Raw genomic sequence first — 24,986 nt, 5'->3', positions numbered from 1 at the left:
CATCAGAGTACCCGAGTACCTGTCACCAGCCCATCAGAGTACCCGAGTACCTGTCACCAGTCCATCAGAGTACCCGAGTACCCGTCACCGTCCATCAGAGTACCCGAGTACCTGTCACCGTCCATCAGAGTACCCGAGTACCTGTCACCAGTCCATCATAGTACCCGAGTACCTGTCACTGTCCATCAGAGTACCCGAGTACCTGTCACCGTCCATCAGAGTACCCGAGTACCTGTCACCAGGCCATCAGAGTACCTATTTGCAGCCCATGCCTCATAGAATATATGTTGGGGTGTTTGCTTTCAAAATTGGGGTCATTTTGTGGGTAATTTCACTGTCCTGGTGCTCCAGGGCCTTCAATAGTGTGATGGGTAGGAATGAAATGAGATATGTCGTTTATGCTCCTAGAACACCTGAAGGTACTACTTCAATGTTCGGCCTCTCTATGTGGCCAGGCTGTGTAAAAGTCCTACACATGTGGTATCGCCATACACGGGATGAGTAGCAGAATGTGTTTTGGGGTGTAATTTTTGCTATATACATGCTATGTGTTAGAAATATCTTATAAATTGACAACTTTGTGTAAAAAAAATAAAAATAAGTTTTAATTTTTTCCCACATTTTCCAAAAACTTGTGGAAAAAAATGAACCGTTCAAAAGACTCATTATGCCTCACAGATTATACGTTGGGGTGTTTGCGTTCCAAAATGGGGTCATTTTATGGGCAATTCCATTGTCCTGGTGATCCAGGGCCTCCAAAAGTGTAATATGTGGTTGTGAAATGAGATGTGTAATTTTTGCTGGTAGAACGCCTGAAGGTGCCACTTCAATGTTGGTCCTCTGTATGTGGCCAGGCTGTGTAAAAGTCTCACACATGTGGTATCGCCGTACTCAGGAGGAGGAGCAGAATGTATTTTGGGGTGTAATTTGTTGTATGCATATGCTGTGCCTGAGAAATAACCTGATAAGATGAAAATTTTGGGAAAAAATGACAACTCACCATGCTACTTAATACCTTGGAATGTCTACTTTGTAAAAAGGGGTCATTTGGGGGGATTTGTACTTTCCTGACTTGTTGGTGTCTCCAGAAATGAGACTCACCTGATGTACTGAAGGCCTGATCAGATCTCATCAATTTTTGTAAACTCTATACCTTTCACACACACCAAATAATATCCACTCATTTGGCTGATTTTACCAAAGATATGTAGCAGTATAAATTTTGGCCAAAATGTATGAAGAAAAATTACTAATTAGCAAAATTTTATTACAGAAACAAAGAAAAAGGCATTTTTTTTTCACAAAATTTTAGTTTTTTTTATTTTTAGCACAAAAAATAAAAACCCCCCCACTAGTGATTAAATGCCACTAAAAGAAAGGTCTATTTGTGTGGGGAAAAAAGGACGCAAGTTTCATATGGGTACAGTGTTGTATGACTGAGTAATTGTCATTCAAACTGTGAGAGCGCTGAAAGCTGAAAATTGGTCTGGTCAGGAAGGGGGGTGTAAGTGCCTGGTATTGAGGTGGTTAATGTCTGTGTGTTGAGTTATTTTGAGGGGACGGGAAATTTACACTGTTATACAAGCTGTACACTCACTACTTTACATTGTAGACAAGTGTCATTTCTTCAGTGTTGTCACATGAAAAGATTTACACAAAATGTGACTGGAGAGGTGTACTTATTTTTGTAAGATACTGTAGGTCTCCATGTTGCCACGAGGAAGGGATCCTTCCAAAAGTTGGTATTCTCCTGACTTATGTGACACTGTTTTCACAATAAACATTTATCTGTATTTCCAGTGACTTATTGTCTACCAATGGCCAACCGTACATGCTCCCCGCCAGGGACAGAGATTGTGGCCATGTGTTGCACAAGCTTCCATGACCAATAGAACTACACTCAGACAAGATCCCCTCAATGTGGGGGGGGGGGGGGGGGGGGGGGGAATGATGAGACGACACTCAGTTTAGGGTTAGATCTTTGTAATGTTGTAGCCAAGGATGAGGAGTAACAGCAATGCAGGTAAACCCTCCCCATACACTGTTCCCTAAATCCTCACACATCCGAAATATTAAATATGATCCAGTTCCAATCTTCAGTGCAGGAGAGGCTGCCGCACACTGGTGTGGCCCATATGAAATGTATCATGCAAACCACTGAGGACAACAAAGAGGGTGCAAAGGGACTGGAGCATGGAGCAGAGGTGTGACAGGGAGAGTAGAGAGAGGGAGTAGGGCGTGACAACAGACCAGAGGATGGAGGGGAGCCAGAGGGATAAAGCGGAGACCAGAGGGTAGAGAGGGGGGCCAGAGGGATAGCGAAAAGACCGGAGTGGGGCCAGAGGGATAGCGAAAAGACCGGAGGGGGGCCAGAGGGATAGCGAAAAGACCGGAGGGGGGCCAGAGGGATAGCGAAAAGACCGGAGTGGGGCCAGAGGGATAGCGAAAAGACCGGAGTGGGGCCAGAGGGATAGCGAAAAGACCGGAGGGGGGCCAGAGGGATAGCGAAAAGACCGGAGGGGGGCCAGAGGGATAGCGAAAAGACCAGAGGGGGGCCAGAGGGATAGCGAAAAGACCAGAGGGGGGCCAGAGGGATAGCGAAAAGACCAGAGGGGGGCCAGAGGGATAGCGAAAAGACCAGAGGGGGGCCAGAGGGATAGCGAAAAGACCGGAGGGGGGCCAGAGGGATAGCGAAAAGACCGGAGGGGGGCCAGAGGGATAGCGAAAAGACCAGAGGGGGGCCAGAGGGATAGCGAAAAGACCAGAGGGGGGCCAGAGGGATAGCGAAAAGACCAGAGGGGGGCCAGAGGGATAGCGAAAAGACCAGAGGGGGGCCAGAGGGATAGCGAAAAGACCAGAGGGGGGCCAGAGGGATAGCGAAAAGACCAGAGGGGGGCCAGAGGGATAGCGAAAAGACCAGAGGGGGGCCAGAGGGATAGCGAAAAGACCAGAGGGGGGCCAGAGGGATAGCGAAAAGACCAGAGGGGGGCCAGAGGGATAGCGAAAAGACCAGAGGGGGGCCAGAGGGATAGCGAAAAGACCAGAGGGGGGCCAGAGGGATAGCGAAAAGACCAGAGGGGGGCCAGAGGGATAGCGAAAAGACCAGAGGGGGGCCAGAGGGATAGCGAAAAGGCCAGAGGGGGGCCAGAGGGATAGCGAAAAGACCGGAGGGGGGCCAGAGGGATAGAGAAAAGACCAGAGGGGGGCCAGAGGGATAGAGAAAAGACCAGAGGGGGGCCAGAGGGATAGAGAAAAGACCGGAGGGAGGAAGGGGGCCAGAGGGATAGAGAAAAAAGACAGGAGGGTGGCCAGAAGTTGGAGGGGGACTAAAGGGATGGAGAAGAGAGTGGAGAGGGACAATTTACGGCGTCAATACAGCATGACTGAGCAACAACAGTTGGTTTCTTTAGATAGAATAGACAAAGAAATATACATATATGTACATACAAATACAAGGCTTGGGTCGTCCTATGCTCCAGGTGCAGAGTGCGACGCTCTGCTTTGTTCCAGAATGAAATGCCGAGGGTCAGATCGGGATCCAGTTATCAGAGGCTCTCATGTATACATCACACTCACATATCATTTAAAAACAGAAAGCAACGCAACCAAAATATATACAAATAAAAGTGTATACCTGAAATGCAGGGGGGGGGGGGGGGGGTCATGCGCAGAGCAGAGGGGGTAGGGACAGGGGAGGAGTGCAATCTTCTCAGGGTTGTAAACATAAACAGTTTCCTTTACTCGATGTGGAGTGCATAACACTTCATGTAACTTTCTGCCTGTACACAAGGCACTGCCATGGGCACGCACCACAGCCCATTGCGCAAGGCACCGCCATGGGCACGCACCACAGCCCACTGCACAAAGGTCAGTCGGGGAGGGAATGAATAAGTATGACATACGATCAAGGGAAGACTTGGAGTGTTAGTCTTCGGCAAGTAGTCAGCAACACCTGGGGGGGGGGGGGGGGGGGGAGTTGAGCAGAGATTAAAGATTATTACAGACCTGGTCATGTTTTTTAGAACTGAATAATGCACACACAAATCCATTTACATGACTACCAAACCAACTGTCCTCCCTCTTTTTTCATATAGGGAAACCCTGAAATCAGGGTTGCTGGGGTTATCCCAGGAAATGTTGAAGAAATGCTATGGGCTGCTGGAGTTGGTGGGTAGAGGGATGGGGGAAAGGAAAGAATGGGGAAAGGGGGTGTTAAAAAAAAAAAAAAAGGGGAAGAGCTTTGGAGTGGTTCCAGTTCCAGGTTTTGGGTTTCCTAAGATGTGGAGCAGTTAAAATCTGTAACGTCCACAATAACTTCAGAGAGTATCAGGAGCCAGAGAGAGCACCTTACAGACCAGAGTATCAGGAGAGACCAGCCTGAACAAAACGGGGCAGGGGGAGATATCCAGGAGTGCCCTGCTGGAGGTAACACTGATCCAGAATATAAACATGTCCTGTCTTGCAGGACTTTCCCCAGACAGAGGACCTCCCTCTCTTCGTAAGACTATCCAGTGACTGACACACAGTTCCACTCGAAGAATCCACAATGTGGTCTGTTAGAAATACGTATCATCGGCTGAGCCAGTGCCACTCTTTTGGGTGGAGTCAGTGGCTGGGGAAGACGCCTCCTTACGACGGAAAGAAACTTTCCTCTCTTTCTTCTGTTTGGCCTCTGCTTTCTCCTTCTCTTTCTGAAGTCGCTTTTCTTCTTTTTCTCTTTGTTTTTCTCGCTCTTTCTCCCTTTTCCGCTCGCGCTCCCTCTCTTCTCTTTCTTCCTTCTCTCTCTTCTTTTCCCGCTCCCTTTCTTCCCTCTCTCTCTTTTTGTCCTGTTCTTTTTGTTTCTCCTTACCCTTCTTGGCGGCCTCCTTGGGTGGTCCCAAGGGTGCTTTATTGGCGGTGGGAGAAGGCAGAACAGGATGCAGACCCTCAGACACCACCACAGACTCCGGTGGCTGGAGGGCGAGAGCGGGACTGCTGGGAGGAGAGGGCCTTCGAAGGCTGGATAGGCTGGATAAGCTAAGCCGACTACCGCTCAGAGAAGGGTTCAAGCGCAGCTTTTCTTCCTGAATTTGGCGAGCCCCGTGTAAGCGGCGTGAAGGGCGGTACTGCAACTCTCCTCGGTTTTCTCTCCACTTGCGCAGCTGTGTATTGCTTTCCCTTTCTATAAGAGCATCTGTAACCGCGAGGGCGCTCACCTGAAAAGTCAAAATATAAAATGTCAAGAAAAAATATCACAGAATTCTCTGGGATAATAGAAAAGGCTCTACTACACAAAGCCCCCCCACCTCTCCCAACTGCAAGTCTGAGAGGATCACTGAACTCCTCCCTCCATCCCAGGCCCTTCTCACATCTTTACCCCCCTCCCCTTTCCACCACCATCACCCCAATCCTTGATACTGGACCCTCACCAATCCCTCTCAACCACACATAGTACCTCTACCCAATAACCCCATTGCAAACCCCTCCCTCTACCTCACCAATCTCCATCATTCCAATCCTTGATAATAGGATTTTTATAACAGCTTACCTGTAAAAATCCTTTTCTTGGAGTACATCACGGGACACAGAGCACCATAGTAATAATTATGTGGGTTATACGCCACCTATTAGGTGAATGGACACTGTTACAGTCCCCCTCCCTATATAACCCCTCCCATACCGGGAGCACCTCAGTTTTTGTAGCAAAGCAATATATACTTATCCCAATAAGAGGGGAGGGGTCTCTGTGTCCCGTGATGTTCTCCAAGAAAAGGATTTTTACAGGTAAGCTGTTATAAAAATCCTATTAATTTTCTTTATTGTACATCACGGGACACAGAGCACCATAGTAATTACTATGTGGGATGTCCCAAAGCATTGCCACCTGAGGGGAGGGAGAAAAAGTAGATAGCCACCGTCAGGCGTGAGGACCTATACTGGTACCCGCAGCACACTACGCCAAAAGGCGGTGTCCTCCTGCCATCTTACATCCATTTGATAGAATCTTGTGAATGTATTTACTGACGACCAAGTAGCAGCCTTTTAAATCCGAGCCACAGAGGCTTGGTGATGCACTGCCTATGAAGCACGGACTGCCTGGGTAGAGGGGGCTTTAGGAACCTTTTTCAGACCACAAGCCTGACTAATCACCTGACAAATCCACTTAGCAATAGTAGATTTCAATGCTGCCTGGCCCTTTCTAGGGCCTTCTGGCAACACAAACAAAAACATCAGTTTTCTGTATCTGAGCAGTCGCTTTCAGATAGACCTCAACTGCTCTCCCTATAGAGAGAATGCAATAATTTTTCTTCTACAGAATGAGGTTCAGGAAAAAAAGGAAGGTAGCGAAACATCTTGATTCAGATGAAAACCAGACACTACCTTTGGTAAAAAGGTTGGGTGAAGACGCAGCACCACCTTATCCTTATGAAATGATTAAAGTATGGCTCTTTACAAGAGAAAGCAGCCAACTCTGAAACACTTCTTGCGGAGGTTCCCGCAACCAGGAATACCAATTTCCTTGTCAAAAGGAGCAAAACGAATATTACGTATAGGTTTGTCTTTGCAACACTGACAAAACCAGATTCAAATCCCATGGGCACAAGGGTATTCTAACTGGCGGAGTTATCAGAGTTACCCCTTGTATGAATGCCCGGACTAATGAATGTGAAGCAAGCGGCCTTTGGAAAAAACACGGCCAAGGCCGAAATCTGACCCTAGATTATACTCAAGGCCATCTTCATGTCTACTCCTAACTGTAGAAAGGCCAGAATTCTTCCTATGACATACTTTCAAGGATGTCAACCCTTGGCTTCACACCAGGAGACATAGGCCCTCCAGACTCTATAATATATGGTCCTGAAGGCCGGCTTTCTGGCATTAATCGGGGTGGTTACTACTGAACTACTGAACCTGAAAGCCCCTGATTTTTTTTATAATGTGGGCTTCAATAGCCACACCATTAAATTTAGCAGGACGGAATACCGGTCCCTGCGACAGCAGGTCTGGGCGAGATGGAAGAGTCCATGACTCCCCTACTGCCAATCTCACGATCCCTGCATACCAGGGTCTTCTGGGCCATGCCGGGGCTAAGATTACCGGCTTCCCTTCTTCCCGGATCCTGTGGAGCAGCTGTGGTAATAGCTGAACTGAAGGGAATGCATAAATCAGTGAAAACTGATTCCCCTGGGGGTCACTAACGCATTTAATCCGTGTGCAAGCAGATCCCTTGTTCTCGTCGAAACTGGACGCCAACAGATCTACGTGTGGCATACCCCCATCTTTGGCATAGGACCAAAAAGACATTGGGACGTAGAGACCATTCTCCCGGCAACAACTGTTGACGGCTCAAGAAATCTGCCTGCCAATTTTCCACTCCTGGAATGCAGGCTGCAGATAGGCGAGGAACTCGTTTCTCTGCCCAAGACAGAATATGGTCCTTTTTGCTGCTAGTGAAAGGTGCTAACCACTACACCAGTGCCACCTCCCTTTTGGGCTACGTGGCTTCTGGTGCTTGATATAGGCCACTGCTGTGGCCTTGTCAGATTGTATCCTGACAGGGGGATCAGCAACCTGAACCTCCAGGCTATTAGAGCCAGACTGTCAAGGTTATGCAGTGATCTTCCCCTGGTTACTTACCTCCCCTCATGTGTTCTGACTAAGAGGCCAGCCACTTCCACCTGGTGGTTTTTATAACCTCTCCTCTAAGCATGGCTCCACCCCAGGCCCTATAAGGGAACCCTATATTAACCTGTGCACTGCAAGCCAACAGGGCTGATCAACCTTTGTGTGTTAGCTTCCTGTTACCTGCCGTGTGCGCTTCTGTTGTTCTGTTACTGACTTTGGCGTGTCCTTGACTATCCCCGTTTGCCTGTGATCCTGACCTTTTGGCGTGTCCCTGACTATTCCTGTCTGCTTGTGGCCCCCGACCTTGGCTTTATCCCTCACTATCCCTATCCTCCTGTTGCCTGCTGTGGGTGCGAGCTGGGAGACCCTGGGGGTCGCGACCTGGAGCCAGTTGCAGCCCAGTCCATCCTCACCTCTAGAGGCGCTGGTGAACACCTGCTGGCTCTTAGACTCCGCGCCCCAGGGAATCTTACGCTCTAACCCCGGTGGGATCTGTCCCCCGTCCGCAGCAGTCAGCCGTAGGGTCCACAACCTTTGCGGTGCACTCCTGATCCCTACGGTGTGCATCTGTCACCTCGCCTCAAGGGGACCTGACAGTTTGATCAGCCCTGTTGGCTTGCAGTGCACAGGTTAATATAGGGATCCCTGATAGGGCCTGGGGTGGAGACACTCTTAGAGGAGAGATTATAAAAACCACCAGGTGGAAGTGGCTGGCCTCTTAGTCAGAACACGAGGGGAGGTAAGCAACCAGAGGAAGATCACTGCATAACCATGACACAGACATACTGCCCGAACCTCTAGGATATTGATGAGCAAGGTCTTCTCGGACTCTGGACACTTTCCTTGAACAGTGGTCTCTTCTTGAACTGCTCCCTAGTCCCATAGGCTGGCATCTGTTACTACTCTCCAGGAAACTGGAATGAAGGATTTTCCTTTCTGTAAATTCCTGGTCATCAACCACCAATTGAGACTGGCGTACTTTTGGAGCCAGATTCATTGGACAATCCAAGGCTTGGATCTGTTTTGTTCCAAGGAGACAGAATGCTGTGTTGCAACAGTCTTGAATGAAACTGGGCATAGGGAACCGATTCGAAGAAAGCTACCACCTTCCCTAGTATCTCATGCAAAGGTGAATGGAAGGACCCTTCCTTGCCTTGACCACCTGGACCAGCTCTCAGAGCGTTGACTTTTGTCTGAGGCAAAAACACCCTTTCCTGGATTGTGCCTATGACCAGGCCCAAATACTCCAGCCTTCTTACTGCCCGAAAGGATGATTTCTCTAGATTGAGAATCCAACCCAGGCGTCTCAGATAACAGACCGTTCTGGACACCCTTTGGTTTAACTGTGCTACTGACTGATCCTCCAGTAGGTCGTCTAGGTATGCCATTACTGCTATACCCTGGCCTCTTAGTTTTTCAAGTACTGGGGCTAGAACTTTTGTAAACACTCGGGGAGCGGTGGCTAACCTGAAGGGCAAGGCCACAAACAAAGTGGAGCTGCTCTACCACAAACCGCAGAAACTTCTGGTCAGCAGGAAAAATTGTCACATGTAGATACGCATCTTTGATATCTATTGAAGCTAGAACTTCTACTTCCCGTAGGGTGGATACAACTGACCGGATTGACGCCATTGGAAAGGAGCGGATGTTTAGGAAGAGATTCAGATTCCTGAGATCTAGAATGGATCTGACATCTCCATTTAGTTTTGGTACCGTAAAGCGATTTGAATAAAACCCCATGTCCCTCTCTTCTGCGAGGACCTCTATTATTACTCCCCGAGACCTTAACAGGTCCAGTGCCAGAAAAAGGGACTTTTTCTTTACTGGGTCCTTGGGAACGTTTGATCTTACAAAATGAGACTGTGGAAACTCTTGGAACTCTAGTTTGTAGTCCAGGGCTATCAGAGATGACCCATTTGTCTTGGATTTTGCCAAGTTTCTGAACTGCCGAAGTCTTCCCTCCACTCGATAGAGCGGGGATCTCCTTCACAAGGGAACCTTGGGACTCCGTGTGGACTTTTGACCCCAGGGCTTTTTCTGGCCCTGTGTTTGGTTATGAGGCTTACTCTTTGCCTCTGACGGTGGAGACCGTCGAGACTGCCTGGAGGCTGTTCCCAGAGGCATCGGAGGGGAAGCATGTTTGAAAGAAGGACGTTTATTCTTTTTCCTTAAAACGGGCAGGAGGGTACTCTTACCCCCAGAAATCTTTTGGATATATTCATCCAAATCTTCCCCAAAACAACCTTTCTTCATGAAAGGGAAACCCAGCCAAAGAGCTTCTTGCATGGTAACTTGGCTAACCAGTTCTTTAGCCACAGAATCCTACATATATGTATCAACATGAGCGCAAGGCGAGACGCCTGATGGATAGAATCCTTGATAGCGTCCACTGCAAAGTATAAGGCCCTAGGTAGCTCAACAAGATTTTGGGCCTCTTCAGTTTAGAGCAGGAACTCTCAATAACCTGCTTGAATTCGTCCCTAAGGGATTGACAGATGCCCATTTACTGCTATTGCAAGTTGTGCTACAGCAAACAAGGCTTTAAGTAGAGACTCCAACTTATCAGCTGGATCTCTAAACACTTGTACTTTGTCCACGGGACAAGTTAAACTCCTCTTCATAGAGGAGATAGCAGCATCTACCGCTGGCAAATCCCACCTCTTTGTAAACTTTTTCTCCATAGGATAGAGAACTTCTTAGCCCTTGTACACACGGGTCGGACATTTCAACAACTAAATCCGTCAGATTTTGTCCAACGGATTTTGCCTGACGGATTGTGTCCGAAACTGTTGCACACACACGGTCGGACAAAGTTGTCGGAAAATCCAAACTTTCAGAACGTGATGACGTAATTTCGTTACGATGGGACTACATTCAGGCTAGTAGCCAATAGCTTTGATGTAGGAATTTGATCTGAGCATGTGTGGCACTTTGTCCGATCGGAATTCTCTACACATGATCGGAGTATGTCCGATCGGACCAGTTTGTCGGAAAATATTTCCAGCAAGTTGGAAAATTTGGTCCGACGGAAACAGTCCGATGCAGACCACACACAGTCGGAATATCCGACAAAACGGTCCGATAGGACACATTCCGACGGATTCTCCGACTGTGTGTAGAAGGGCTTAGGACGAGAAAACTGCTTATCTGGGTGATCCCAATCAGCATAAAAAAGCGGTTGCTTCAGTAACAGGTGGATTGTGAACCCTGTGGGGGTTTTAGCGAACCCAAGGAGGAGAAGGTAAACATCATCCACCTCTGCAGGGGGCAATTTATATCCAGAACAGACCCAACTCTGTAAGGGATTGGATTAGCAATTTCTGAGATTGCGAAGTTGAGAAAAGTTCTTCAGATGCTGAACCCTCAGAAGAGGAGTCATCCGAACTTTTGTCCGATCAAACAAAAAGGTACCACAATATCTCCTGCCCATTCCAAATACTGGAAGGTCAAGGGCAGGAAAAGGGGGATCCACCGCATTTTCTCCCCTCCTCGGGAGGAAGATGCGAGCACATCAGCAAACCAGCCAGAGCCAAATCATCCTTCGTGACGTATGCAGAGGCTGAAATGTTGGAGGTAGCTACAATGCCTGAGAGTCTAGGTGGCTCAGATTCCCAATGGTCCAGGTCTTTCAGGGGAGGATTGAACTGCGGACGTGCGACTAGGAGCCTCAGACTCTGACCGCAGCGACCTTGCACTCCCCCCCCCTCCCCGTTGTATTCCCCTTTTTACGGGAAGACATAGTCCTAAGCACAAAAAGCAGAGGTACTAACACAGTGCATCTACTGCCGAGCCTTAGTCCAGCAAATGAACATGCCGCTATAAAAGCTCAGTCTAAATTCTGAGAAAAACGTGCCCCCTAAAAAAATGCCTGTATCCAAACACCCATACAGCTTACATGCCCTTGTATGCTCTGTGTCCCTCCGTCAGCCAACCAGACACTTCCAGAGTGAAAAGCTTTTAAAGCCAGTAAAAGCATTGTGCCTGTGCAGTGTATCACGTGCATGCCATCAGTGTCTAAGCCACGTCCCCCGTGTTCCAGGTTCAGGCCGCCCCCCCCCCCCCCCAAAAAAATAGAAAACTTTTTACGCACGTGAGGATAGGCCGGTCCCATGGCAAAGGGTCTCAGCAGGGGGGAACCTAACCGCTGTGCTGAATACAGATGGTCCCCCCAAAACCCCTACTGATGGCTGACAGCAGGGAGAGGGAGCAATGCTGTCCACAGAAGCCTTTGCTGACACTGAGCCCAACACCGGGGAAGCCTGGAATGTTGGAAGCCACGTGTGTTGCTTTTACACCCTCTAGTGGCAAAACACAGGCAAGGCAATGCACACTCACAGAAGAAAGTCCAAAAGTGAATTTATATATAATAATATATATTACATTCCTTAGGCTCTCCCTGACTTCCGGTTACCCGTCCCGCCGCAGGACTGCTGGAGAAGATCACAGACAGATCCAGCCTTCACCCATCACGGCGGGCCGTGTCATGACAGACCTTCAAGGACCAGGTCCCCCTTTATGGGGTTCACTCCCTTGGACCTGTACAGCACCCTCCCAGAGAACTCTTTGGTTGTATAGACATGACCAAGGTGCCGGATCCCAGGGTCCAGCTCTCAAAAGAGAATGCATTACAGGCCTGAACCTCGTTTCTTCTTCCACGAGGCCCGGGTACCATCCATTTTGGCTTTTGGATGGATCCATTTGCACAGCTCCTTGATCTCGTCAAGGATAACTTACCGGAGCTCTCTTAGCACTTCATCAACCGTGACCAACACCTTAGACACTGGCCAAAAAACTGGAGGTGCTCCCAGTATGGGAGGGGGACTTCCTGTTATTTTGAGTGTACCAGTGTCCATTCACCTATAGGTGGCATATAACCCATAGTTATTACTATGGTGCTCTGTGTCCCGTGGTGTACGATAAAAGAAACTAGGTTCTCACCCATCCCTCTCAACCTCAGAGTACCTCTACCCGATAACCCCATCGTATACCCCCTTCTTCTACCTCCCCCATCAGCCCAATCCTTAGTACCAGGTGTTTGGGGGGGGGGGGGGCGTCATGTTGTAAGACTAGTTAGGGTATAAGCTGGAATTCTAATTTAAGATAAAAGAAAATTTCAGGTCTCACAACTGAATGTGACCTCTTTATTGATCTGTACATCACGGCTTTCTATACTATACCCCTTTTAGGACTGTGCTTTCTACTATGCTCTGTGTCTTTAAAAACAAGAATTCTGAAATAAGCCAATCACCTGAAACTGAGGAAGTGTCAATGCGAAAAACCAGAGCAGAAGACCACATATAAAGCCTTCAGCAATGTAACACAAAGCAGAAGTAGAGCAGAGATTCTGCAGAGTTAAAGGTGATGAGGATCGGGGAAGCCTGCACTGCTCCGTATATAAAAAAAGGAAGAGAGAGGACGACTCACCTCCGGCAGAAGAACTTCCTCCTGCATACAGTGAGGTGGAAGGCTCCGTAATTTCTCCATGGTCTCATACATGCCTTGACAGCTCCGCAGCTTGTCCACTGACCCCAGAGTGTGCCGAAGCAACACAAGACCGACCCGGAAAACAATCTTCACCCCTACAAGACAAGAAGAAATCAGCACCCCCTTTATGTGTGCAGTACAATGCTATGCTGGTATCATCACACCCACCTTCACAGAAGAACATATCCCATACACGCAGGACAGAGGACCAAGGAAGAGTACGGGAGAAGATACACATAAACCACTCCGTCATATACAGGATGGGGTCAATCTTAAACTTCTTTAGATGTCTGTAAGCCATGGGGCAAACCCTACGCAACAGGGCAAAGAAAATCTCTCCGTCCAGCTGTATGGCTTCCTGTCAGTAGAGAAACGGGTATGAGAAACACTGAGAGGACACCAATCACTGGGGGAGGGGGGAGGGGGAAGAGAATAAAGCCTAGACACATAGTAATGAGGATCGGAGGAGAGAGTGAGGATCGGAGGAGAGAGTGAGGATCGGAGGAGAGAGTGAGGATCGGAGGAGAGAAGGGGGGAGGAGAAAGTGAGGATCGGAGGACAGAAGGTGGAGGAGATAGTGAGGATCGGAGGACAGAAGGGGGAGGAGATAGTGAGGATCGGAGGACAGAAGGGGGAGGAGATAGTGAGGATCGGAGGACAGAAGGGGGAGGAGATAGTGAGGATCGGAGGACAGAAGGGGGAGGAGATAGTGAGGATCGGAGGACAGAAGGGGGAGGAGATAGTGAGGATCGGAGGACAGAAGGGGGAGGAGATAGTGAGGATCGGAGGACAGAAGGGGGAGGAGATAGTGAGGATCGGAGGACAGAAGGGGGAGGAGATAGTGAGGATCGGAGGACAGAAGGGGGAGGAGATAGTGAGGATCGGAGGACAGAAGGGGGAGGAGATAGTGAGGATCGGAGGACAGAAGGGGGAGGAGATAGCGAGGATCGGAGGACAGAAGGGGGAGGAGATAGCGAGGATCGGAGGACAGAAGGGGGAGGAGAGAGCGAGGATCGGAGGAGAGAAGGGGGAGGAGAGAGCGAGGATCGGAGGAGAGAAGGGGGAGGAGAGAGCGAGGATCGGAGGAGAGAAGGGGGAGGAGAGAGCGAGGATCGGAGGAGAGAAGGGGGAGGAGAGAGTGAGGATCGGAGGAGAGAAGGGGGAGGAGAGAGTGAGGATCGGAGGAGAGAAGGGGGAGGAGAGAGTGAGGATCGGAAGAGAGAAGGGGGAGGAGAGAGTGAGGATCGGAGGAGAGAAGGGGGAGGAGAGAGTGGATCGGAGGAGAGAAGGGGGAGGAGAGAGAGGATCGGAGGACAGAAGGGGGAGGAGATAGTGAGGATCGGAGGACAGAAGGGGGAGGAGATAGTGAGGATCGGAGGACAGAAGGGGGACACAGTCAGTAAAGTAGAGGACGACACAAATGTGAACTGTAAGTGGTCAGTTACAGGGGCGGGGGGGGGGGGGGGCGGTTTTCTCACCAGGCCGGCACTGTAATATCCTGGCAGATACTTGTCACAGATTTGAACCAAACACCAGAATGCTTGCTGGGGGGTCAGACAGAAACATTGTAATTAAGCAGAATACGAGGATAACACAATCCCTACTGACATCACTGGAAATCACAGAATTATTACCTCTGCTGGCATGTGCATCAGCAACACCGCGGCCACCGGAGCCTGTGCCTGACAGTAGCCTTCCTCCGGGCGATACACTGTGTATGCCTTCAGTATACGGTACAAGTCCTGCTGCCTGAATGGGGGCCAATCACAGCATTAAGGAACGAGGTCACAGCAATATATACTGACCATAGGAAGCCCCTTTATAACGTTCTACAACAAGCCTACCCCAAGATCACCACCCGATAGTCTACTCAACATGTTTTATATTCTATTCTTAAATGCTTCCCCCCATTGTGATTGTATGGCCCAATTCAACCCCTTCCTCCCAACATTGCAGAACCCAACCCACCCCTTCCACCCAACACTGCAGAGCCCAACCCACCCCCCTTCCACCCAACATTGCAGAACCCAACTCAATCCCTTCCACCCAACACTGCAGAACCCAACTCAATCCTTTCCACCCAACATTACAGAACCCAACCCACAACGCAAAACCCACCCCCTGCCAGCCAACAATGAAGAGCCCAACTTATCACCTTCTACTCAACAATGCAGAACCCAACCCAACCCAGCCCCTTTTCATCCAACAACACAAACCCAACCCACCCCCTTCCACTCAACATTGCAGAACCCAGCCCACACCTTCCACTCAACATTGCAGAACCCATCTCAATCCCTTCCACCCAGCATTGAAAAACCCAAACCCACCCCCTCCCATCCAACATTCCAGAACCCAAACCCACCCCCTCCCATCCAACATTCCACAACCCAAACCCACCCCCTCCCATCCAACATTCCAGAACCCAAACCCACCCCCTCCCATCCAACATTCCAGAACCCAAACCCACCCCCTCCCATCCAACATTCCACAACCCAAAACCACCCCCTCCCATCCAACATTCCAGAACCCAAACCCACCCCCTCCCATCCAACATTCCAGAACCCAAACCCACCCCCTCCCATCCAACATTGCAGAACCCAACCCACCTCTTTCCGCCCAATGCAGACCCCAACTCACGCCTTCCACTCAACATTGCAGAGCCCAACTCAATCCCTTCCACCCAACATTGCAAAACCCAACCCACCCCCTCCCATCCAACATTGCAGAACCCAACCCACCTCCTCCCATCCAACATTGCAGAACCCAACCCACCCCCTGCCACCCAACATTGCAGAACCCAACTCAATCCCTTCCACCCAACATTGCAGAACCCAACCCACCCCCTCCCATCCAACATTGCAGAACCCAACCCACCCCCTTTCCATCCAACATTGCAGAACCCAACCCACCCCCTTTCCATCCAACATTGCAGAACCCAACCCACCCCCTGCCACCCAACATTGCAGAGCCCAACTCAATCCCTTCCACCCAACATTGCAAAACCCAACCCACCTCCTCCCATCCAACATTGCAGAACCCAACCCACCCCCTGCCACCCAACATTGCAAAACCCAACCCACCCCCTCCCATCCAACATTGCAGAACCCAACCCACCCCCTCCCATCCAACATTGCAGAACCCAACCCACCCCCTTTCCATCCAACAACGCAAAACCCAACCCACCCCCCTTCCACCCAACATTGCAGAACCCAGCCCACACCTTCCACTCAACATTGCAGAACCCATCTCAATCCCTTCCACCCAGCATTGAAAAACCCAAACCCACCCCCTCCCATCCAACATTCCAGAACCCAAACCCACCCCCTCCCATCCAACATTCCAGAACCAAAAACCACCCCCTCCCATCCAACATTCCAGAACCAAAAACCACCCCCTCCCATCCAACATTCCAGAACCAAAAACCACCCCCTCCCATCCAACATTCCACAACCCAAACCCACCCCCTCCCATCCAACATTCCAGAACCAAAAACCACCCCCTCCCATCCAACATTCCAGAACCCAAACCCACCCCCTCCCATCCAACATTCCAGAACCCAAACCCACCCCCTCCCATCCAACATTGCAGAACCCAACCCACCTCTTTCCACCCAATGCAGACCCCAACTCACACCTTCCACTCAACATTGCAGAGCCCAACTCAATCCCTTCCACCCAACATTGCAAAACCCAACCCACCCCCTCCCATCCAACATTGCAGAACCCAACCCACCTCCTCCCATCCAACATTGCAGAACCCAACCCACCCCCTGCCACCCAACATTGCAGAACCCAACCCACCTCCTCCCATCCAACATTGCAGAACCCAACCCACCCCCTGCCACCCAACATTGCAGAACCCAACTCAATCCCTTCCACCCAACATTGCAGAACCCAACCCACCCCCTTTCCATCCAACATTGCAGAACCCAACCCACCCCCTGCCACCCAACATTGCAGAGCCCAACTCAATCCCTTCCACCCAACATTGCAAAACCCAACCCACCTCCTCCCATCCAACATTGCAAAACCCAACCCACCCCCTCCCATCCAACATTGCAAAACCCAACCCACCCCCTCCCATCCAACATTGCAGAACCCAACCCACCCCCTCCCATCCAACATTGCAGAACCCAACCCACCCCCTTTCCATCCAACAACGCAAAACCCAACCCACCCCCCTTCCAACCAACATTGCAGAACCCAACCCACCCCCTCCCATCCAACATTGCAGAACCCAACCCACCCCCTTTCCATCCAACAACGCAAAACCCAACCCACCCCCCTTCCACCCAACATTGCAGAACCCAACCCACCCCCTCCCATCCAACATTGCAGAACCCAACTTACCCCCTCCCAGCAATGCAGACCCTAATTTAACCCCTGCAAATCCAACAACGCACAACCCAACCAACCCCCTTCCACCCAACAATGCAAAACAGAACCCACCCGCTTTCACCCAACAATTCACCCCCTTCCATTCAACTTCTAAAAACCCAACTCAATCCCCTCCACCCAACAATGTAGAACCCAACTTACTACCTTCTGCCCAACTCTATGGAACTAAACACTGCAGAATCCAAATCACCCCCAAACCATCCACCACACCTAACCTGCCCCTTCCCTCACTCCAGACTGCCATCTTTAAAGGAGGAGTCCATCCTGAGCTTTTTAGGGTGGGCTTCTCCTATGGGGCAATTCGTTTTGCACTCCTGTGACCAGTTTTCAGCAGAGAGCGGTCTGAAGACACTGCTATCAGTCGAGGCACCGCATCACCCCGACTTCCAAAGTCTGGACCCGCCAGCTGCCTTGACCGATAGTCTCAGCGGCTCATTAATCCGCCCCGCCACAGCTCAGCGATCCAATGAGCATGGAGGAGCGATGCTGACTGGCAGTCAGCATCGCTCTGCTCAGGGAGGAGTGAGAACCGAGTTATGTTTGGTGGCTCGTTTCTCAGTGCAGAGAGGGTGGGGCAAAGCTGCAGCATCGGTCTTAGGCTGCATCCACGGAGGTGAGTATGAAGAGCAAAAAAAGACAAACCCAAACTTCCCACCCCAATCCACCCCCACCTGCCCCCAGAGTACCACCCCCATTCTACAATTCCCCACCTCAAACTGCCTTCCCAACTCACACTCCGCCCCCCTCAGACCACCATTGTCCACCATGCCTCGCTCCCTATCCCAACCCCTACCTGAGGCCACCCCAACTCATTACCTTCCCCCCAACAGACCACCATCCTGCCCCAACCCCACCCCAAACTACAAATCCCAACTCACCCCAAACTACAAACCCCGACCCCACCCCAAACTACAAACCCCGACCCCACACCAAACTACAAACCCCGACCCCACCCCAAAACTACAAACCCCACAACTACAAACCCCGACCCCACCCCAAACTACAAACCCCGACCCCACCCCAAACTACAAACCCCGACCCCATCCCAAACTACAAATCCAAACTCACCCATGGCCCCCACGCGCAGCAAACATTTCATGGAATGGGAACTGCCGGTGAAGATCCTTCTCTATCACATCCAGCCACTTGGGGTCTCCAGGATGTCTCTCCAACTCCTGCAACACACCAACCATCACAGCTTAGGGAGGATAGCGCACACTGACCGCCACACCGAGGATAGCGCGCACACTGACCGCCACACCGAGGATAGCGCGCACACTGACCGCCACACAGAGGATAGCGCACACTGACCGCCACACAGAGGATAGCGCACACTGACCGCCACACAGAGGATAGCGCACACTGACCGCCACACAGAGGATAGCGCACACTGACCGCCACACAGAGGATAGCGCACACTGACCGCCACACAGAGGATAGCGCACACTGACCGCCACACAGAGGATAGCGCACACTGACCGCCACACAGAGGATAGCGCACACTGACCGCCACACAGAGGATAGCGCACACTGACCGCCACACCGAGGATAGCGCACACTGACCGCCACACCGAGGATAGCGCACACAGGGGGGGTGGGGGGCAGGAATTACCTCAAACTTCCCCGGATTCTTGCTGAGGAGATGGTGACTGTTGGAGAGATATTGCCACGCCCGCGCACGTAGAGAAGATGGGATTCCTTTTCTACATCGCAGCTTCACCTGTACATGAGACAGAAGGGAGGTTAGTGAACACGGTCCCTGGACTATACCATTCTGTCCTACCAAATGTATGCGATCCCCTATAGGTGGGCGACATAGTTCTCACCTTCTGGAATCGCCGGATCAGCCATTTGTCCCAATGATTGAACATGTCCAGCCACTTCAACTCTCTCTGCCGGGCGATTTCCACAGAAATGGAGCCCTCCCTGCAAGAGAAAGAACATCACCGGTCAATTCCCGACCGGCGCCACCGCCCCACTCCCTACCGGCCCGACCATCCCACTCCTGACCGTCATCACTGTCCCACTCCCACCGCCCCACCATCCCACTCCCACTGCCTCACTTCCGACCATCCCACTCCCGACCGTCATCACCGCCCCACTCCCTACCGGCCCGACCATTTCACTCCCACCGCCCCACTCCTTACCGGCCCGACCATCCCACTCCCACTGCCTCACTCCCGACTATCCCACTCCCGACCGTCATCACCGTCCCACCCCCACCGCCCCACTCCCTACCGGCCCGACCATTCCACTCCCACCGCCCCACTCCCGACTGTCATCACCGTCCCACCACCACCACCCCACTCCTGACCATCCCACTCCCACCGCCCCACTCCCGACCGTCATCACCATCCCACTCCCGACCATCATACAAATTTCAACCATCACCGTCCTATTCCCGACCATATGACCATCATTCAAATCCCAAGCATCACAGTTCTTATACCGTTCCCTCACCATTCAAATCTCGACCATGACTGTCCTAGTCCTGACCATCATCCAAAACCCGACCATCACTGTCCCACTCCTTACCAAAGTTCTATTTCTAACCATCACGTCCCACTCCTGACCATCACCATTCTATTCCTGATCGCCATTCAAATCCCAACCATCTCCGTCCCACCCCCGACCATAACCATCCAAATCCATCACTGTCCCACTCCCTAAAAAATTATATTCCTGACTAACACCATCACACTCCCTTTCCCAATCCATCACCATCCAAATCCCGATCCATCACTGTCCCACCCCTGACCATCACTGTCCCACTTCCTATAAAAAATTACATTCCTGACTCACACCCTCACACTCCTTTCCATCACTGTTCTATTCCTGACCATCACCGTCCCTCTGAATCCCGATCCATCACCGTTCTATTCCTGACCATCATCATCCAAATCCCGATCCATCACCATCCAAATCCCGATCCATCACTATCCAAAGCCCGGCCACCACCGTTCTATTCCTGACCATCATCATCCAAATCCCGACCACCACCGTTCTATTCCTGACCATCATCCAAAGCCCGACCACCACCCTTCTATTCCTGACCATCATCATCCAAAGCCCAATCCATCATCATCCAAATCCCGACCATCACTGTCCCACTCCCTACCAAAGTTCTATTCCTGTCCAACATCATCCACTCCTGACCATCACCGTGCCTCTCCCGATCCATCACCATCAAAATCCCAATCCATCGCCATCCAAAACTCAACCACCGTCATCCAAAACCCAACCACCACCGTTATTCCTGTCCAACACCATCCACTCCTGACCATCACCGTGCCTCTCCCGATCCATCGCCATCCAAAACCCAACCACCGTCATCCAAAACCCAACCACCGTCATCCAAAACCCAACCACCGTCATCCAAAACCCAACCACCACCGTTCTATTCCTGACCATCATCATCCAAATCCCGACCATCACTGTCCCACTCCCTACCAAAGTTCTATTCCTGTCCAACATCATCCACTCCTGACCATCACTGTGCCTCTCCCGATCCATTACCATCAAAATCCCAATCCACCATCATCCAAAACCCAACCACCGTCATCCAAAACCCAACCATCACCGTTATTCCTGTCCAACACCATCCACTCCCGACCATCGTCATCCAAATCCCAACCATCGTCATCCAAATCCCAACCATCGTCATCCAAATCCCAACCATCGTCGTTCTATTCCTGAACATATCATCCAAAGCCCAACCATTGCCATCACACTCCCGACCATCACCATCCAAATCCATCACCATCCAAAACCCAAGTATCACCTTGACACTCCGGACCATCACCATCCAAATCCCGACCACCACCGTTCTATTCCTGACCATCATCATAAACGGACCCAGACCAGACCCTCAGCTAACCCGGTTGCCCAGGCCAGACCCTCAGCTAACCCGGTTGCCCAGGCCAGACCCTCAGCTAACCCGGTTGCCCAGGCCAGACCCTCAGCTAACCCGGTTGCCCAGGCCAGACCCTCAGCTAACCCGGTTGCCCAGGCCAGACCCTCAGCTTACTCGGTTGCCCACGCCAGGCCCTCAGCTTACTCGGTTGCCCACGCCAGGCCCTCAGCTTACTCGGTTGCCCACGCCAGGCCCTCAGCTTACTCGGTTGCCCACGCCAGGCCCTCAGCTTACTCGGTTGCCCACACCAGGCCCTCAGCTTACTCGGTTGCCCACACCAGGCCCTCAGCTTACTCGGTTGCCCACACCAGGTCCTCCACTTGCCCAAACCGGGCCCTCCATTTGCCTGGTTGCCTAAACTAGCCCCTCCACTTCCCCGGTTGCCCACACCAGGCCCTCAGCTTACCCGGTTGCCCACACCAGGCCCTCAGCTTACCCGGTTGCCCACACCAGGCCCTCAGCTTACTCGGTTGCCCACACCAGGTCCTCCACTTGCCCAAACCGGGCCCTCCATTTGCCTGGTTGCCTAAACTAGCCCCTCCACTTCCCCGGTTGCCCACACCAGGCCCTCAGCTTACCCGGTTGCCCACACCAGGCCCTCAGCTTACCCGGTTGCCCACACCAGGCCCTCAGCTTACCCGGTTGCCCACACCAGGCCCTCCACTTGCCCAAACCAGGCCCTCCACTTGCCTGGTTGCCCAAACTAGCCCCTCCACTTCCCTGGTTGCCCACCCCTCTGAGATGACGGGGAAAGGCTACACATACATCTATATATAGTGCTGCAGCCCCCCCCCCCTCTTAAATGAGCGAGATTGTTCTTCACATACTGACCCATTGCCGCTGAACTGGTTTCCTCCCAGGAAGCCGTACTTGTCAGTCCTGCGGAAGGGCATGCCATTGATCTCAGAGTCCGAGCCCAGAGAGCTGGCGTCGTCCAGGTGGCTGAGGGACTCCATCGTGCCTGACATTAGGCTGACAGAGTCCAGGTAGCTGAGTGTGTCGGGGGCGGGGGCCTTGGACCTGAAGCTGGACAGAGAGGCGGTGTCAAGGCTGAGGGAGGGCTCCTGCTCCCGTATAGAAGGGGCGTGGCCAGGGTAGAGGGAGGATCTGGGGGGGATGGGAAGTGGGGGTTTGGAGGACACGCTCCGATGAGGGCTTGAGGGGTCATTGATACGACTTGGAGAGAGGGATGTCCCCAGCTGGGTGGGTGGGGGACCCGTGGGGGGAAGGTCGCTCGTCTGAGGGGTGGAATTCTGGCCAGGCAAAGTCTTCTTCTCCGAAGTGTCCTGCTGCTGCTGAGGGAGGGTGGAGGAAGCGGGTGGACCAATCGCAGAGCCCGGTGGGGGAGCCGAGGAGCTGTGGGAGGAACCATCGGGGAGGGTGCTCTCTGGTAGGACTATAATGTCCGGGGTAAAAGAGTCCTGCGGCTGCTCTGTAGAGGTTGTGGCGGGGGGTACGGAGGGCTCACTCTGCCCGCCACGTGTTGGAGCCTCTGTAGAGGTTGTGGTGGGGGGTACGGAGGGCTCACTCTGCCCGCCACGTGTTGGAGCCTCTGTAGAGGTTGTGGCGGGGGGTACGGAGGGCTCACTCTGCCCGCCACGTGTTGGAGCCTCTGTAGAGGTTGTGGCGGGGGGTACAGAGGGCTCACTCTGCCCGCCACGTGTTGGAGCCTCTGTAGAGGTTGGGCCCTGCATCACAGGTGGTGGGGGCCCCATTTTCTCAGCTGCGGCATCGGGGTCAGACATCACTTCTTCACCACGCTTGTTAAGGAGTGACGCCACAGCGCCCCGAGCCCGCTGTCCGCCATCTTGTGACGTCTCCTGTGTCCCCTTTATTGGCAGATTATCGGGCAGTTCGGATGTTGTTCGGCCCTGAGATGGAACGAGGTGTGTCAGGGAGTCCTGCGGGGGCGGTACTCTCTGTGTGGCCATGTGCTCTATGGTTACCTCCCCCGAGGTCTGTATTGCACTTCCCTCCCCTGGGGGCAGTATTACGGCGACTCCTTGTCCAGTGTTACTGTGTGCAGCTGGAGGGCCCCTGAGGTTCTCCGGGACCTTTCTTGGCATTACCCACACAGGTCTGATCAGTGGGGCTTTTCTTGGAGAGTCCCTCGGGGGTGGCGTCAGCTCATCATGAGGCGCAGTGCTGACCGTGACCACAGCCCGGCTCTCTGATGGGGCGTATAGTGGCGGTATGGGCCCCGAATCTGGCACACCAGCGGACGCCCCGGGCTCTGGGGGCCCCTTGCTCTCCGGCACGGTGTACTGTGGTGGTAAGGGCCCCGGATCCTGCACAGTGGTGATGCTCCCAGCTGGTGGCCCTATGGTGGTACTCCCAGGTGGGAGGGGCCCCTGGTTCTCAGTTATGGTGTATTGTGACTGTAGGGGTGCTGGATATGGCACAGTGGTGGTACTCCCAAGCAGCAGGGGCCCCTGGTTCTCGGTAATGGTAGACTGCAGCGGTGGGGGCCCCGAATCTTCTGCAATGGTGTTACTCCCAGTTGGTAGGTGGCCGTGGCTCTCAGATAAGATGTATTGGTGTGGTACGGGCCCTTGGCTCTCAATAACAGTGTATTGGTGCAGCAGGGGCACCGGATCGGTGGTGCTCCCAGGTTGTAGGGGCCCCTGGCTCTCGTCGTGTCGGGGCCCCTGGATCTCGCTGTGTCGGGGCCCCTGGATCTCGGTGACGATGTACTGGGGTTGTAGGGGCCCCTGGCTCTCGCTGTGTCGGGGCCCCTGAATCTCGGTAACGATGTACTGGGGTTGTAGGGGCCCCTGGATCTCGCTGTGTCGGGGCCCCTGGCTCTCGGTGTTCCCAGGCGGTGGGGGTCCCATCTTGTTGGGATCCATAGACTGTAGTGGAGGGCCCCCGTGGCCCCCCAGGCTGCTCTCTTCTGAGGCGATCGCTCGGCCCTCCATGACGATCAGCACTCTCTGGGTGACTGTCGCCCTCTCTGGGGTCCCTGGCTGTCCTCCGGGGCCCCGGACCTCGCTGGGCTCTCTGTGGGGCCGTCGCTCCATGGAGCCTTTCCGGGGGGGCGGCACAGGCCGGGGCCCCGGCGGAGAGGAGCAGGGCCCGGGCGGGGGAGGCTCCATGTCGGGGCTCTGCGGCGCTCACCGGCCCAAATGACAGCGGAGGGTAACCACCAATCCCTGTCCAGCCCTGCCAGAACCTCGGCCAATCAGCGAGCGGCAGGAAGTGGGCGGGGACCTAGATGCAGCCAATTAGCGCGAGAGACACGTATGGCTGTCCGGGTACGCATGTAAGATAAACGGCGACTGGCTAAGCTTGAGGCCACCTGACCAATCAGGGGCATGGTGCGTGCAGGGCGCAGAAGGGCGGAGCCCGGAACCAGGAAAAGGAAGTAGCGGTCTCTGAAAAAAGGGCGGAGTCTCAGCCAATCAGCGTTCAGCGCCAGGCCGCCTGACCAATCAGCTCTAGGAGGAGAGACAAACAAGGAAGTGCGGCGAAGTTCTCTTTCAAAAACTTTATTAACACACCCGAATATGAACAGAGCGGATGTGACTGAAGGCTCGCCCCTAACTCCACCCCAACTACCAACCCCCAGTCCGTGTGTACCCCTCCCC

General features: G+C 52.6%; 1 protein-coding gene across 1 annotated transcript; it reads right to left on the bottom strand.

Annotated features, from left to right (window-relative positions):
• Nucleotides 1-1,966: 1,966 nt before the first annotated feature.
• On the bottom strand, nucleotides 1,967-24,571 carry LOC144000306 (uncharacterized). Its single transcript, XM_077494039.1, has 9 exons — nucleotides 22,231-24,571; nucleotides 19,313-19,412; nucleotides 19,099-19,206; nucleotides 18,555-18,661; nucleotides 14,724-14,838; nucleotides 14,568-14,633; nucleotides 13,258-13,447; nucleotides 13,030-13,184; nucleotides 1,967-5,195 (listed from the first exon to the last, which is right to left on the bottom strand). The coding sequence occupies exons 1-9, from the start codon at nucleotides 24,492-24,494 to the stop codon at nucleotides 4,557-4,559; spliced, it is 3,744 nt and encodes a 1,247-aa protein (XP_077350165.1). The 5' UTR covers nucleotides 24,495-24,571; the 3' UTR covers nucleotides 1,967-4,556.
• Between the last annotated feature and the right edge of the window lie 415 nt (nucleotides 24,572-24,986).

Source organism: Lithobates pipiens, unplaced genomic scaffold (assembly GCF_037356315.1).
Source record: "Lithobates pipiens isolate NorthernLeopardFrog02 unplaced genomic scaffold, aLitPip1_a1.2 Scaffold_22, whole genome shotgun sequence".
In the NCBI taxonomy this organism is placed as follows: domain Eukaryota; kingdom Metazoa; phylum Chordata; class Amphibia; order Anura; family Ranidae; genus Lithobates; species Lithobates pipiens.
Note: the sequence above shows the minus strand (reverse complement) of the source record. Positions and strands in the feature narration are given on the sequence as shown.